Source organism: Elephantulus edwardii, unplaced genomic scaffold, assembly GCF_000299155.1.
Source record: "Elephantulus edwardii isolate Elephantulus edwardi_28Jun2011 unplaced genomic scaffold, EleEdw1.0 scaffold00449, whole genome shotgun sequence".
Taxonomy (NCBI): Eukaryota; Metazoa; Chordata; class Mammalia; order Macroscelidea; family Macroscelididae; genus Elephantulus; species Elephantulus edwardii.
The window spans coordinates 718,280-730,836 of NW_006400199.1; the positions used below are offsets into that span (position 1 = coordinate 718,280).

General features: G+C 39.8%; 1 protein-coding gene across 1 annotated transcript in view; it reads left to right on the plus strand.

Annotated features, from left to right (window-relative positions):
* The window catches only part of FAM81A (family with sequence similarity 81, member A), a 122,271-nt gene that overhangs the window by 56,504 nt on the left and 53,210 nt on the right, over nucleotides 1-12,557 (plus strand). Inside the window, exons 4-5 of the mRNA XM_006902784.1 lie at nucleotides 3,048-3,177; nucleotides 4,454-4,560. Coding sequence (XP_006902846.1) covers nucleotides 3,048-3,177; nucleotides 4,454-4,560 — 237 coding nt within the window. The remainder of the gene's footprint in view (nucleotides 1-3,047; nucleotides 3,178-4,453; nucleotides 4,561-12,557) is intronic.

The following is a 12,557-nucleotide window of genomic DNA, read 5'->3' on the forward strand; positions in this document are numbered from 1 at the left end:
ATTTGTTGTTTCCCCACAGCTCTTTGTGATTTGCAAGACCATGTGTCTGCAGTTATGGTAGCTGGAGACCAAAAAGGGTTAAGGTACTGGCTAGAAAAGCCAGCTATTAAGCTAATACTGTAAGTGGTTATTCATTTTCTGTTCATTCACAAATACCTATTGATATCCCAGACCTAAATGAAATTCATAGGTTAAACTACCATCATACAGTAGAAGGGGAGAAATAATTTTGAAAACAAAATAAAAACCTGGTTACAACATACAAGTATATGTATCTAAAACAAGGGAGAATATATACATAACATTCTCATTTCTAAAGCAGACTGTGGGGACAGAATGCTAATTATAACTTGTTTCCTCTGCTACCCACTCAATGTTCCGTACTTCAGTGACAGCTCCAGTTGGTTGTAAGGTTTCACTATATGGTGGGGTGACTCAACCCGTCATTTCTGAAGGGTCTGAATCATTGAGAACCTGTGTGTACTGGCTTTACTGTAACCTTCCTGTAATTTTCACTGCTTGTCATAAAGTACTAAGAGAATGACTTGCATGAGTTTTGTTGCCATTGAGTGGCTCCGAGTGCCCTTAATAATCATCATCAGTTCTCCATCCGGTACAGTAACTTTATTTTTTGCTTATTGGTTCAGTAGCCTGTAGAGACCAAAGTAGACAGGTGGTAGTGACAACTTCCAATTTATTGAAATCATTGTTGACTTTTGGTGAGAACATTGTCCACTTGGGAAGCCAGTAGATCTCAAGCTGTCAAGAAGAGAAGTAAATATTTTATAAATGGATCATTAGTGATAATACTAAGAATAGCCACTTCTTCATTCCTGGAACTGTGTTCCTGACTGTGGAATAAAACATCACCATATTTTGTTATTTGTTCTTAGCACGTACGACATGTTGGAGGACAGTGCCCCGCCTCTGAAGTGTGTTGCTCCTTCCCACTGTCTCTGAGTCAATTTCTGCTCATAGTGACTGTCCATTGGATTTCTGAAGTCGTGAGTCTGAACAGCTTTCCCCTAGGGAGCTGCTGGTAGATTGAAACTGCTGGAGTTGCCTGGCCTTTTGCTGAGCAATGCAGCGCACTATGGACGACACCATTCTAGCTCTTTATGTTGTCACTTAGCAGCCCATAACTGACTTACTAATAGGCTGACTTGGTAATTTCTGAGGGATTCTTTTATATGCTTCTTTCTTACCTTCATTACCAATCCTCCAATGCTTTTCCCAAGTCTTTGGCAGTTTAGCCAACCTCTAGTGACTGGCTCACTATCTCTTCTAGGCAAAATTAACCTCCAGCTATATAGTTTAAAATACCGTCTACTCTCCAAGTTTCCCTTTCTTAGTATGATTTAGGGCTACCCCTAGAGGACCTGAGAGACTCAGCTTCCAGATAGTACCAGTATATTGACTAAGACTGCATGTAATTCAGATCTGACTTTTCCTTCCTCAGAATGTCACTGCGAACTCCTCCAGGGCCTGCAGGTGTGAGCTCAAGGAGAACATTAGCAGGAGTAGGACATGCATCTGGGCTCCTGTAACTTTTGCCTTTGGAAGTACTTAAGCCTGGACTCTATCTACCTGTGCCCCTCGAAGATGGAGTGCTGTTCACATGTCCATCTTTAACTGTGTTTAAGATGGGTTGTTCACATTGCAGAGTCATTTAATGGTCTATGCAGAAGCATTTAGCCTCTACTACAGCAAACCAGCAGCTATTATTTTTTGCTTTTTTAAAAAAAAATGATATTGGTTTACATACGAAGTTCATATACATTGTATTTTGCACTATCCTTCTCTCACATTATGTTTCATACAATCATTCACATTCATTGTGTTTTATAAAATAAATCACCATTGGATTATGCCCAACACTACCCCATCTTTCCATGTCCCATTCCCATTTCCTTTACCCCCTCCCTCCACCCACCAATTTGTGTGACTCTATAAGTTCCCCTCTGTCCATCCTCATCCTTCTATTCCTACCCCTTTCCTCTTTGGATGCCCATACTTGTTTTACTAGTTATCCTTCTATTTTTTAAATAATGGCCATATGCAGTATTTTTCCTTAAGAGATTGAGTTAATTAACTCAGCATAATGCTCTCCAGTCTTTCTCAAGTTAGGTAGTACTTTTAGAAAAATTTGCTCCTGAGTGCTGCATTGTATTCCACTGTGAGAAAAATGTGCCACAATTTCTCAATGCATACGATTGTGATTGGACATTTGGGCTGTTTCCATGTTCTTGCGATTGTGAATAATGCTGCTGTGGACATTGGTGTACAAATATCTGTTTTTGTCTCAGTTCTTCTATCCTTGGGGTGTATTCCTAATAGCTGGGAATTCATATGGGATTTCTATATCCAGCTTTTTGAGGAAACACCAAACAAACTGCCTTGCAGGGGGGTGGTGCCATTTTACAATCCCACGAACAGTGTATGAGAGTTCCTATCTCTCCGCATCCTCTATAGCAGTTATTATTAGAAGAGGAGTTTGGTGCCTGTCAGAGGCTCCATACTCAACGTATATGCCATAGAGGCTTGATCACCATTGTCTCTGCTACTTTGTAAAACCGCAGCCTGCATGCTGCTTGTTCCAGCTGTGGAAACTTCCCTTGCTCTGGGCCCCACTTGAAGCAACCAGCACTACAGATCATTTACGCTCAAGTCCGGAGTAACTTTTAAATATAGTAAAAGTTGCCTCCAGGAGAGACACAGACCTTGAAAGAGTGCAGATGGGGCTGACCACATCCAGCACACTATGCTTTTTGGAATCGAACTCACGTTCATACAGTTTGTACTGATGAGCATTTGAAAATCTCTGCTACATTTGATGGAAAATTTGTCGACTTATTGAGCACTATCCCTGTGGCTTAACATGAAAACCACAATAAATGCAGCTCTCTGAAAACACTGGGACGTCTGTTAACAAGGATGTTGGATAGTGCAGTTTCTTTTAGTGGGGCCATCCATTTTATAGTATGTGAGAAAGCTTCAGGCTGTCTTTAAACTTTAATAAGAATTGATATTGGTGTTTGTCTGGACAGATGTGATGCCAGCATAGCCAGACTCTCCGCAGAGCACAAAACCACCTATGAGGGCCTTCAGCACTTGAACAAAGAACAGCAAGCTGCCAAACTCATCTTGGAAACAAAAATTAAAGATGCAGAGGGACAGGTATGCCTTGCTAATTTGTTCTTGGCTAAGAAAAACATGGTGTTGATTATTTTTTACAGGAGAAACTGGCTCTGGCACTCATCATAGATTTTTATAAATTAGAAGCTTTTTTTTTCATTGCATCTCTCTTCCCTCTATTTCTTCAATAGCCCTTCATACATATGGCCACCAAATTAGCATAAAGCTAGAAGGTAGGTTCCAATTGCTAACAAATTGATTCTGACTCATAGTCACCCTATAAAACAGTAGAATTGCTCTATCATGTTTTTCAGGGCTGTAATCCTCATCGCACTCAACTACTGGCAAAAAAGTTGGTGGTTTGAACTCATCCAGAGGCCCCATCGACAGACAGGCCTGAGGATCTGCTTCTGAAAACCCTGCAGAGCAGTTCTGCTCTGCACATATGGGGTTGCCATGGATTGGAATCCATTCAGTGACAATTGACAGCATTCCACTTAAAGTAGGGACAGCTCATTAGATTTAAAATATATTCTAGCCACTTCCAATAAAGAGCTACTTATGTGAAAAACACAGATATTATAAAACCTTGGAGGGCTTGCAAAAAAAGAAATAAAAGATATAGTCTGCTGATTTCTTTTTTCTTTTTAATGAGTAAGGGCAGAATTACTGCATCATAAAATCAAGGTTAAGGAAATCTTGAGCTTCCTGGTGGTGAAGCCAGGCAAACACATAAAGAAATCCATTAGAAGAGACATGCTTATTCTTTGTTTTGGAGCTGACAAATGCTTGTTCCATGGATCGTTAAATAAGAAACCTTGAACATAATTTTTGCAGAAAATATAGACATTTCATGCAGAACTTGTTTTTATATTAACTTTTAAGTGAAAACGCAAGGAAAATAAGACAGTTATGGAGAAAAAACACTGGAAAGGAGATAGTCCACAAATTGTATTTTCTGTGACCTGAATTGATACCAAGGTAAATCTGGGACATTGATGGGCCAGCAGCCACGTGGATGGTAAAGATTCCGCGATAAACATGACAGTATTTTGTGCCAACTGGTGCGAGTAGTAGTCCTGGGTATAAGCTACTCATCTCATCACTCAGTGCATGAGTACTGTGGTAGGACTGCTGGTCTTGATTTTTAAAGTCTATGTGAAAGAAAATTGTAATGGAAAGATGAAGTGAAATCATAAGTGAAATTATTATAATTGTTGGGTTGAATTGTCAGTGCCATAAAACTTAAAAAATGTTTTCTGACATCCTGCCTGAAGCATATAGATGTGATTTATTACAAGGGATGTTTCTTTTCCAGATTTCTCAGCTTTTGAACAAAGTAGACTTTTCAATATCAGAGCAAAGCACCAAGCTGAAGATGTCCCACCGAGACAGTAACCACCAGCTGCAGCTTTTGGATACTAAGTAAGCAATACTTTTATTTTTAAAAACTTATGGTAGAGCTTATTGAAGGCACCTGTCTGTAGGTCATTGACCCAAAGGCCATACCCCTCGGGCAGTTCACTTCTTTCTGAGTTTATCCACTGCTGTACTCTTTTCTTTCGTGGTTTTCATGTATTGCACAAAGTGAAGACAATAATGGATGTTAAAAGGAGACATTCCCATGTAGCATGATGCTACTTTACCTTCATTATCATTATTTATTATTATTGTTGTTTAATGATTAGTTAATAACTTTTAATGGTTGAAAAATAGTGCATCTCTTCATTCAGTGCCTAGTTACTGAGCACTGACCTAGATGCTGAGGTTGCAGTAATGAACATAACTCTCTCCTTATCCTTTTGAAGTTCATAGTCTAGAGAAATAATTAACTTTAATGAAATAGTGACACAACATGCCACTCAATCCCCGAGGCCTTTGCAATGGACTCTATTTTAAATATTTGCACACACACCTCACCTACATAAGCCCACCCTTTCATCCTATCTGGTGTCAGAATTTTGATGAATAAACACGATGCCTTTTCCCACCTGAAACTCTTTATAAATCCCTCCCTGATAACCATTGTTTGTAGAGACAGGCTGGTGTGGGCATGATACCATGTTTCTACTCACGAGCTACTTCTGCTTAATACAGGCCATGGTCTTTGCAATCACTTGTTATGCATCAGAGAGTTGGACAATGGCTAGGGAGGATAGAAGGAGAATTGATGCCTTTGAGCTGTGGTGCTGGAGAAGAGTATTGAATGTACCATGGACTGCCAAGAAAACAAACAGATTCATCCTGGAGAGGGTTAAACCAGGCTACTTCTTGGAGGCAAGGATTCTGGGGCTTCATGTGACATACTTTGGACATGTTGTAAGGAGAGACAGGTCTTTAGAGAGGGACATCATGCTTGGTAGGGTAGAGGGCAGCGCAGGAGGGGAAGACCCTCTGTGAGGTGGATTGATTCAGTGACTGGGGTAATCGGGATGGGTTTGTCAGAGGCAATGAGATTGGCACAGGATAGAGCAGGGTTTAGGGCTGTTGTACATAGGGTCGCTATGGGTCGCAAACAACTCGACGGCACATAACAACAACAATATGAGGAAAAATAGTGACTCAAATAAGCATATAATATATTATTACTAACTGTGATAAGCTCTCTGAAGGAAAGGTGTATAGTTGCAATAGAATGAATAATAGCCCCAAAGATTTTCAGAATTTGTCAATATGTTAACCTATGTTGCTTCCAGAACACTAAAAGAATACAATTATGTTGTTTTAAGCTACCAAGTTTGCCATGGAAGCGAAGACAAACCTAACATAAGTTATAGCGTAGACTGATAGGAGGAACATGGGCTACAAGAGATTGCAACATGGACAGGCTGGCTGAGACAGAAAGTGAAGACGAGATCGCTGGGACAGAGAGCAAAGACGCGGTGCCTGAGAGACGAGGCTAGAGAGGATACAGGGCAGCTGCAGGTGACATTCAGGATTTTGTGTCTCACTTTTTAGAGTGATAGGAAGCCACTAGGTTATTTAAAGCATATTATGTGGTATTAACAGATTTAGATACTATTTTAAAGAAATCATCTATTAGAGTTGGGAAGTGGATTACAAAGGTGTTCAAGTGAACATGGAAATATCGAGGGAGGTACTTTGTCACACTGGCCTACATGGAAGAATTCTAATCAAGGATAATTTTTTTATTGTTTTATTATTTTTGTGTGTGTGTGTGTACCATCAAATTGGATCTGACTGGTATAGGAGGAGATTGTCTCTTCTTCTCCAGCAGAGCATCTGGTGGATTTGAACTACAGTCCTCTGGGATTGCAGTGCAGGTTCTTGCCACTGGGCCACCAGAGCTCTAATTAAGTATAATTTTGGGTGAGCTAGTTAAAGCATGATAATATATTGTGTTGCTGATGGGGCTGGTGCCACCAAGTCGACTACATGTCACAGTGACCCTAGAAACAACCGATCTGAAACTGGCCCTCTCCTGCACCAGCCTCACAATCTCTGATATGCTCGAGCCTGTTTTACAATCACTGTGTCAGTCTATCTTGTTGAGGGTCTTCCCCTCTTTCTCTGATCCTTCACATATTTGATGTCTTTTTCCAAGGCCTGGCCCCTTTTCATGCTTCAAACATTTGAGACGGTTTCACTTCCCTATCTATATACTAGAGTCCTATACCATTTTTTAATTAATTGTAATGTTTGAGCCCACATTGCAGCCACGATGTCAGTCCATCTCATTGAGGGTCTTCCTATTTTTCTCTGATGCCAGATTTCACCAAAAATGGTGTCCTATTCTAGGGTTGTTGTTAAATGCCGACACACAACTCACAACTCATAGCAACTCTATGAATAGCAGATCTGAACTCTGACCTATTCTGTGCCACCTTCACACTTCCTGACACACTAGAGCCCATTGTGGCAGTCACCATGTCAATCCACCTGGTTAAGGGTCCTCCTCTCCCTTGACAACCCTTCACTCTTCCAAGCGTCATTGTCCCTCTCCAAAGAACAGCCCCTCCTATCAACATGCCTGAAGGATGTGAGGCAAAGCCTCATCATCTTTGCTTCCAAAGAGCACTTTGGCTGCACCCTCTCCAAGACAAGTTTATGCTTTTGGCCGTCCATGGGATGGTCAGTGCTCTTCTCCAAAACCACAGCTCAAAGGCATCAATTTTTCTGTCATCCTTATTCCTTGTCCAGCTCTCAGCTGCATAACAAGTGATCAGAAAGACCATGGCCTGAATCAGATGCATCTTAGCCCTCAAACTGACATCATTACTCCTCAATAATTTGGAGAGGTCCCTAACTACAGTCTTTTCCATGCAATACGTCTCTTGATTTCCTGGCTGCTTATACCAAGAGTGTTAATTTTGGATCCAAGTAAGATGAAATTCCATAAATTTCTGGGTTTTACTTTTTGCCAGTGCCTTCAGTGAAGCTTGAACTTTCCTCATTGATTCTGCTCTGACCCTCCACCATTTCTAACATGATGCCCTTCTCCAAGAACTGGTCCCTCCTGGAAGTATGCACAAAGTATGTGAGACAAAGGGTCAAAATCCTTGCGTCTATGGAACACCCTGGTTTTACCTTTTCTAGGATAAGCCTATTTGTTCTCTTGGCAGTCCATAGTGTGTTCAATACTCTTCTCCAGCACCACAACTCAAAGACGTCTCTTCTTCTGTCATCCTTAGTCATTGTCCAGCTCTTAAATGCACAGTAAGCAATTGCAAAGACTATGGCCTGGATCAGGCTGACCTTAGTCCCTAGACTGATATCATTGCTATTTAACATTCTATAAAGAACTCTGGCAGCAGATTTTCCCAATGTAGCTCATGTTTTAATTTCCTGATTGCTGGTTCCAAGGGTGTTCATTGTGGATCTGGGCAAGGTGAAATTGTTAACAAAAATCTTTTCTCTGTCTATCATGATGTTGCCTAATGGCCCAGTGATGAGGATTTTTGTTTTCTTGATGTTTAGATGCAATCCATATTGAAGGTGACCATCCTTGATCTTCTGTAGCAAGTGCTTCAAGTCTTCTTCAGTTTTGATGAGCAAGATTGTGTCATCTGCATAAAACAAGTTGTTGATGAGTCTTCCTCCAGTCTTGCTACCACGTTCTTCTTCATAAAGTCCAGCCTCTCAAATTATATGTTCAGCATATAGATTGAAATGGTATAGAACAAAGGTTAATCCCTGGTGCACTCCTTTCTTGATTTTGAACCATGCAGTGTTTCCTTGCTGTTTGAGCAACAGCTTCTTGGTCTAGGTGTAGATTTTGCATGAGTACAATCAAGTGTTCTGGGATTCCCATTCTTTTCAATGGTAGCCATAATATGCTGTGATCCACACAGACGAATGCCTTTGCATAGTTGATAAAACACAAATAGACATCTTTCTGGTACTCTGCTTTCACCAAAGATCCATCTGACATCAGCCATAATCTCCCTAGTGTCACAGCCTCTTCTAAATCCAGTTTGTATTTGTGGAACTTCTCTGTCGATGTGCAGTCTTCAGCAAAATTTTGTTTGTATGTTCTATTAGTGCTATTTTTTTATAATTTCTATATTCTGTTAGATCAGCTTTTTTGGAAATGGAAATAAAAGTGAATTTCTTCCAGTCAGATGGCGGGGTAACTGTCCTTCTTAGCACAACTGAGTTCTTGGCACAACCTGGTGAGCACATTGCTTATGTGAGGTCTCTTTTATGTAAAATTTTTCATGTAAAATTAGAAAGTGCTTTATTCATCTTGTTAAAAAATGGCATCATTGTCTGTTTTGGGATTGCATTGAACCTTGGATTGCTTTTGGTAGAATTGTAATTTTCACAGTATTGAGTCTTTCTCTCTACTTGAATACTTCTATATTATTAATAAAATATCGGTAAACATCTTTCTGCTATTCTCTGCTTACAATCAAGATTCATATGATGTTTTACAATGATATCTCTTATTACATAGTCTTTTCTAAATCTAACTTGCTTTCTGGCAGCTTCTAGTTGATATACTGCTCCAATAATTTTAGAATTATCTTCAACCAAACTTTACATGTAGTACTTTACTTTTGACACTGTTTAATAATTTCTGCATTCTGTAATATTGCCTTTCTTTGGTATAGGTACAAATGTGGCTGTCTTCCAAATTTCTCTTAGCATAATGTCTTCCCGACTCATCTATATTGTGATGTTTCATGAGTTATTTTTTTAGTGCTACATAATATTCTCTTATGTGAGTGTACAACAGTTTCTTTATCCATTCATTTGTTGATGGACACTTGTATTGCTTCCATCTCTCTTAGGCACTTCCAGAAATGCATCCATTTGTTAAAATGTCTCAACTGGTGAGTTGTTCATTTCCTGAAGCCTTGTTTTTTTACCGATGCCGTCAGTGTAGCCTGTACGTCTTCCTTCAGTACACTCAGTCTTGATCATAACTTACCCCTTGAAATGCTTGAACATTGACCGGTTTTTTTGGTACAATGACTGTGTATTCCTTCCAACTTGTTGATGTCTATTGTCATTCAGTATTTTGCCAATAGAACCCTTTACTCTTAGTTTTTCTTCTGTTGTTCAACTTGAGGAATTCAGAGGGTGTTCTTCTGATTTATTTGGTTTTCTAACTCCAGGTCTATGCACATTTCATTTTAGTATTTTGTCTTCCAGAGCTGTTATTGTGGCACGTGCACAGTGATGCTCATCTGTTCTTTTTCTAAATCTGCAGAAGTTAAGGCAGAGCCAGTAACCAGAAAAGTCCATAATAGATATAGGTAGAAATTTGACTTGATTTATTTTTTAAATATGACTTCAGTATGGGAGTGTGAATTTGTTAGCCTTGCGGAAAGGTCCAATTAATCATTCTTCTTGTTCTTATATTTTACTGCCTCCCTCCATGTTTGATGCCATTTCAGGGTTGTTACTGATTAATCAAGAATTCTCTTATGAAAACCATGTTTCCTTCTCCTCTTTAATCTGTATTTATATAATCACGGAGTTATGTCACTATTTCTCATAGATCCTTCAAGCTTGCCAAGTACAGAAAGAGCTCTCCAGTCTCCTTCCTCTTATCACACAGGAAGAAAATAAACCTCTCCATAGTGTTACTTCTGTGAATTTTATCATCAGGAGAGATTCCCAAGAGAGTGATTACTTTGTCAACACACTTGAGCATGTTTGTTTTTCTTCTGTGGTTTTAAGTCTAGAATTCTAGACACGAGGGGCTTTCATTGTAGACAGGAAACAGGACCTGGGCCTGTGAAAAGTGGAAGGTCATAATAGAGATGGAAAAGGTACCACTCAGGTGGACAGACTAGGAAAAGCCCATTCTAAGAGCAGATCATGAGGACACTGATTCTGTAACTCTTATGTCTTGAAGACAATGGATAAAAGGTACAAGGTATTCTTTGAGAATGAAGGACGATACACTTGAGATCTCATATGGATTTAGGGACAGAATTCACATTATCCAAGTGACATGAAGAAAATCACAGATAATTTACCTGACTTGGTAACATGCTGAGGTGCCTGATGGAAGGCAAATCCTGCGTCTTTTAAGTCTTCCCACAAATAGCATTTCAAGGAACATGAATGTATATCAAAAATTACAAACCATATAGGGAAACAAGCCTCATAAGTGACAGAGGCAGAAGAAACAACCAAAAACAGAATCAGATTTCTAGACTGCCAATATGGAATTACTGGATATGTTTTGAAAGTATGACTAAGGGAAAAGAAATTATAAATAATGACTAGACATAATATTGAAAAGACAGAACTAGAAAATATATAATAATTGAAAAGAGAAGCTAAATAGACATACTAAACAACATTTAGTATTGATCATATACAGATGAAAAAAGGTTAGTGAACTGGGATTGGGGGGGAGATAAACGATCTTGTATTACAATTCCAAGAGAGATTTGTAAAGTATGAAAGACAGATCAAGAGCTGTGTAGGTGAACAGAATAATGCCTCAGCCAAAGAGGTCTACACTTTAATCTCCATAATCTGCCACATCTCATGACAGAAGAGACATTGCAAATGTGAATAAGATTAGGGACTTTGAGATGGAGAGAGTATCCTGGATTATCTGGGTGGGTCCAGTCTTATAACATGAGACCTTAACACTGGAGAACCTTTCCTAGCTGAGATCAGGGAGATTAGCACATGCCTAATTGCTTGTTCCAGGAGATAAAAAAACCCTACAGCCTTCAATATGAATTTCATCTCAACATCAAGAAGATAAAAATCCTCACCATTGAACCAAAAGACAACATCATGATAGATGGAGAAAAGATTGAAGTTGTCAATGATTTCATCTTAAATGGATTCATAGTCAACACCCTTGGTACCAGCAGTCAGGAGATCAGGAGATACATTGTACTGGGCAAGTCTGCTGTCAGGAACCTCTCTATACTATTGAGGAACAATGATGTAAATATGAAGGGTAAGGTGTACCTGATTCAGATCATGGTCTTTTCAATCATTTGCTATAAGTATTTGAAAGCTGGACATTTAATAAGGCTGACAGAAAAATTGATGCCTTTGACTTGTGGTGTTGGAAGAGAATACTGAATATCCCATGACTGCCAGCAATCAAATTATGTCTTGGAGAAGGTACAGCCAGAGTGCTCCTTGAAGGCAAGGATGGCAAAGCATACATACTTTGGGCATGTTTCCAGGAGATGTTGTTCCTTAGAGAGAAACAGTATGCTTGGAAACGTAGAGGGATCACCAAAAGAGAGGAAGATCCATGAGACAGATTGACACGGTGACTGCAGCAGTGGTTGCGAGTGTGTCAGAAATGGTTAAGATGGGACAGAATAGGCTAGAGTTCAGATGTGTTGTTCTCAGAGTCACCATGAGTTATACTTAACTCAGTGGCACCTAACAACAATCGGAAGAGAGGGACCTTTGGTGATCTAGTGGGAAAGGGGTTAGTTACATTGCTCAGGTGGGCAATTTGAATGCAGTAGCTGCATTTTTGGAGATAGATGAGCAATTTCCTCCCGTGCAGGTTATAGCCTCTGAAAACCAGCTGGAGAGTCAGCTATGAGTTGGTTCCAACTTGACAGTAATGACAGAAGCATCAAAAGAGGGAAACAGGGGGGATTCAGAGTGTGACAAGGACTCAGCATGTGATTGCTGGCTTTGGCAATGGAAGGAGGCAGTGAGTCAAAGGATGTCAAAAACATTTAGAAGGTGAGCATGACATCTGGTCGGCAGCAACCAAGGAAACAGGGGCTTCAGTCCTTTTGCAACAAGGAATTTAGTTTGTTTAATAGCCTGGATGAACTTGACAATGGATTCACTGCCAGAGTGCCCATAAACACTATTACCTTGATTTTGGCCTTGTCGCATGCTGAGCAGAGCCCACCTGAGGCACCTGGGCTTCCACCCTACAGAACTGCAACATAACAAGTTAGTGCTGTTTTAAACTAATTTTAAGTCTATAAAGAAATAATAAAGAA